At 42.0% G+C, this 3,693-nt stretch overlaps 1 protein-coding gene across 1 annotated transcript in view; it reads right to left on the reverse strand.

Annotated features, from left to right (window-relative positions):
* efcc1 (EF-hand and coiled-coil domain containing 1) overlaps positions 1-3,693 on the reverse strand; it is a 24,737-nt gene that overhangs the window by 3,443 nt on the left and 17,601 nt on the right. The window contains exons 3-5 of the mRNA XM_005726689.1: positions 2,261-2,409; positions 1,682-1,817; positions 1,141-1,297 (exon numbers count right to left, since the gene is read on the reverse strand). Of these exons, the coding sequence (XP_005726746.1) occupies positions 1,141-1,297; positions 1,682-1,817; positions 2,261-2,409 (442 nt within the window). The remainder of the gene's footprint in view (positions 1-1,140; positions 1,298-1,681; positions 1,818-2,260; positions 2,410-3,693) is intronic.

Consider the following 3,693-nt stretch of genomic DNA (forward strand, 5'->3'; position numbering starts at 1 on the left):
ACTGTAATTCATTATTATCAGGATGTCCAAAAAACTCACTGAAAAGCCTTCAGCTGATCCAAAATGCTGCAGCAAGAGTACTGACAGGGACTAGAAAGAGAGAGCATATTTCTCATGTATTGGCTTCCCTTCATTGGCTTCCTGTTAAATTGAATTAAAAATCTTGCTCCTCACATACAAGGTCTTGAATAATCAGGTCCAATAATGACCTTATAGTACCATTTCACCCCATTACAGCACTTTACAGTATTTAAAAGTAGAATGGGAGGCAGAGCATTCAGTTTTCTATGGAACCAGCTTTCAGTTTGGATTCAGGAGACAGACACTATCTCTACTTTCAAGATTAGGCTTTAGCATTTCTTCTTCAGCCACCTTTCTCACTCACTATGTGCTAATACACTTCTCTGCATTGGATCATACTTGCTATTAATCTCTGGCTCTCTTCCACAGCATGTCTTTATCCTACAACTGTAACTGTAAATACATTAAAATTCAACCCATTTTTGTAGGTTTCTGTAAGAAATGTTAGTCCCTGCAGTGCACCTTTACGTCATGGTGTATTGAAGGACAAAGGTCTCACCCCACACATCCTGCTCATAAACAAAGCCTCGCTGTCAGGACTTTGTTTGGTTTGAACTTTTCCTCTCTGAGTGCTGAGATGTTCTGGGAACACATTACATCACGGTTCCCCTTCTGCCTGTCTTCCTGTGTTGTGAAAATACCACTCGACTGTGACGAGAGGGCTTTAAATTCATTATATTTTTTTTAAGTGTCATGGAGCAACAAAGAGGGGAGTGTTTCTGTGGTCGGCTCCAGTGGCAAACAGCTGCAAACACACCCACACCCAGAAAGAGGGAGGCGTGTCTGTGTGTGGGACGGCCTGGTGGTTTGGTTAGGTGGAAGTTGAAGGATTGTAGCATTAGCTGTGGTTTAGCCTATGAAGACCTCCACTTTCAGAAGAACCTTTAGCAGTCATCTCTAATCTAGTTTCACACCGTGCAGAGCCACAAAAAAGCTTGGGATTGAAGGCAAGCAGAACAATATCAATAACAGAACCTTTCATAGAAATAGATCCAACAGAGGGCAGGTGGCACCACAGAAACCCACCCTAGGGTGAAGAATGACAGAGTTGGGTTGTACCTGGTCCATGTTTATCTCAGCCTGGCTTTCCTTCAGCTCCAGCTGCTTATGCAACCTGGTCACTCTCTCAAGGAGCTCCAACACAGCACTGCAGCTCTCTTCGCTTCTCGAGCTCCCGAAATTAGACATTAACTTTTTGAATGCCTTGTCCTCGCACCTTATTAAGGAACATATAATAGAAGATGGAAAGTCAGTCAGACCGACCCACAAACTGTATACAAGAGACGGACATGGACACTGTGACATCACCCTTTGGATTGTGGACCTTTTTTTTTTTTTTTAGCATTGCCATGATTGAATAAGGTTGGATTTTCCTGAAAACTCCAGAGGAGCATTTACTGTCAATTACAATATAACTATGATGTTGTTTTAACTGTCTGTTTAATTTAAATAGAACCAAACAGAAAATCATTCATTCATGATGAATAGAAAGTAGTGACTAGCAATGTTTACTGAGGTAATAGATTAAGACTTCCATAATCTAACTTATTCCTGCAATCAGATATATGATATATTTTATGATAACATGAACATGCGATACCTTTCCCCACAGCAGGATAGCCTGGCTAAGATCCTCTTCACCTCATCCACTTGTCTCTGTTGATCTCCAGTCCACTTGTCATCTTCTTCGTCAGAGGCTGCCTGGCCCTCCACTGACCGAAACAGCTGCTCCTCCACTGGACAATACATACAGTACATAATTGTTATCATCATCATCACCAACTGTTATTGCGATCATTGCAAAGGGTATTAGCCAGAGGTCTTCATTAACAAAAATTAATTGTACAGTGCCCCCCCCCACTCTTAGCAAGTACCTGCCAGCAGTAGACTGTGAGGGTTCTCTCTCTACTATTGCAGAGTTAAGCTTCCAGTATAAATATATATGTTAGTTGGTGCTACAGGTACAAGTGAATTAAAATGTGGTGTAGTTTGTTGCCTCAAAACAACATAGGCGTGTATAAGCATATTTAATGAATATGATGACCACTTCAAAATGGGGTAAGTATTACCTTACCTGCAAGCTCAGTATTTATTTTGCTTAGACTTGCATTGAAGCTCATACATGAGTGGCTAGTATCAGAAAAAACATTCTGTACTTTAATATTCAATATTGTCTTACTCTTGTCTGGAGTCGTTACAGCACATCCTGTCGGGGAACAGCGGTCGTGCTGGGTATCCAGGCAGCATCTCTGTCCTGGCCTGCTGCTGACACTCAGCTGCTGCTCTGCACTGGTGCTGCCTGGGAGTTGTAGTTTCGACACTTCTGACCTGAAAGAAAGCACTGCGAGTTCAGCATTTTTTTTTGCAAATATAGTCACATGTGCTGCTGCATGTAAGCTGACAGTGGCCAAAGGGGCTAAAACCGCTCGTCACATTTGCACAGATGAGAAAAGTTCCGTCCAAACCAATTGCCAACATCAAAGAGAACATATCATGTAACACAAGGGAGTGTGTATTACGCCACATCTACAACCGCCATGATAATTTTATGGAGGCCTGTGATGCTGTACGCCAAATCTGGGTGGGGTAATTGAAGCCAGACATTGTATCTTTAAGGCATTTTTACAGTAAAGTGGGTCAGTGGTAGAGAGCCACTCTAAGTGTGCAGGAGTTAGCAGGAGTTTGCAAGATGTGAGGTAAAGCATGCAAGACTTTTAAGTGCAACGTTTCTTTTGATCTGCAGAGGAGAAGATGTGTAAGACCTTTAGTGTATATTTCACATATTTCCTCATGTCATGATCACATTCAAACATTCCCTCCTGAAAAAAAAGACTGAGGCTGAGTTTGGGCGGATCAATCGTTCTGTAATGGTTTGAATTTTCTAGGCTTCTTCTGCTGTCTGCTCTTTTGTGTTGGGGGAAATCCGATAGGGGGCCTTCATAAATCACAGAATAAGTGTTTCCAGATGATGATGTCTTGCCCAAGAAAAAAAAAGCAGAGAGAAAATCTCGGAAAGAGTTTCAGCAGCCTAACTCTCTGAAAAAACAATTAATTTTTTTAAGAGTCACAGAGAACTCATGCTTATATCCTGTTGGCACAAGACAAACCCTGCTGTAAGATGACATTATGCTCTGCATCTGTGGATTACTCTAGCTTTGTGCAACACTGGAGAGAAACCACTGAAGTCACTTGTTAACTTTAGCAAGATTTCAGGCAATCAATCAGAGAGTCGTGTTTAAGTTATAGAGGGCGCCACGTTGGAAGAAAGAAGGAGCAGCTGTAGTCACACCAGCACAGACAAGAACACACACAAAATTCAACTGGTTGCTGTGGAGACACTCGGACTCTTAAGCAAAACGGTGGAAGGCTTTTTCAAATACAGGCTTCATGTGACTGATTGCACTTTAATTGGCAACGGTTAAAGGGAGGCTAACAGTAGGCCACAGCCGCAGGATCAGGACTTTGATGTTAATATAGTAAGCTAGCAGGCTGCATCCACAAACTACCCATATAACATGCACCGACATCAACATCTCCTATTTAAGTAACTAAGTAACATAGTGATACTGATACTAGTGGAAGTGAGGCTTAACAGGCAGCTAGCTGCAACTG

The sequence above is a fragment of the Pundamilia nyererei genome, unplaced genomic scaffold (assembly GCF_000239375.1).
Source record: "Pundamilia nyererei isolate P.nyererei 1_Seehausen unplaced genomic scaffold, PunNye1.0 scaffold00021, whole genome shotgun sequence".
In the NCBI taxonomy this organism is placed as follows: domain Eukaryota; kingdom Metazoa; phylum Chordata; class Actinopteri; order Cichliformes; family Cichlidae; genus Pundamilia; species Pundamilia nyererei.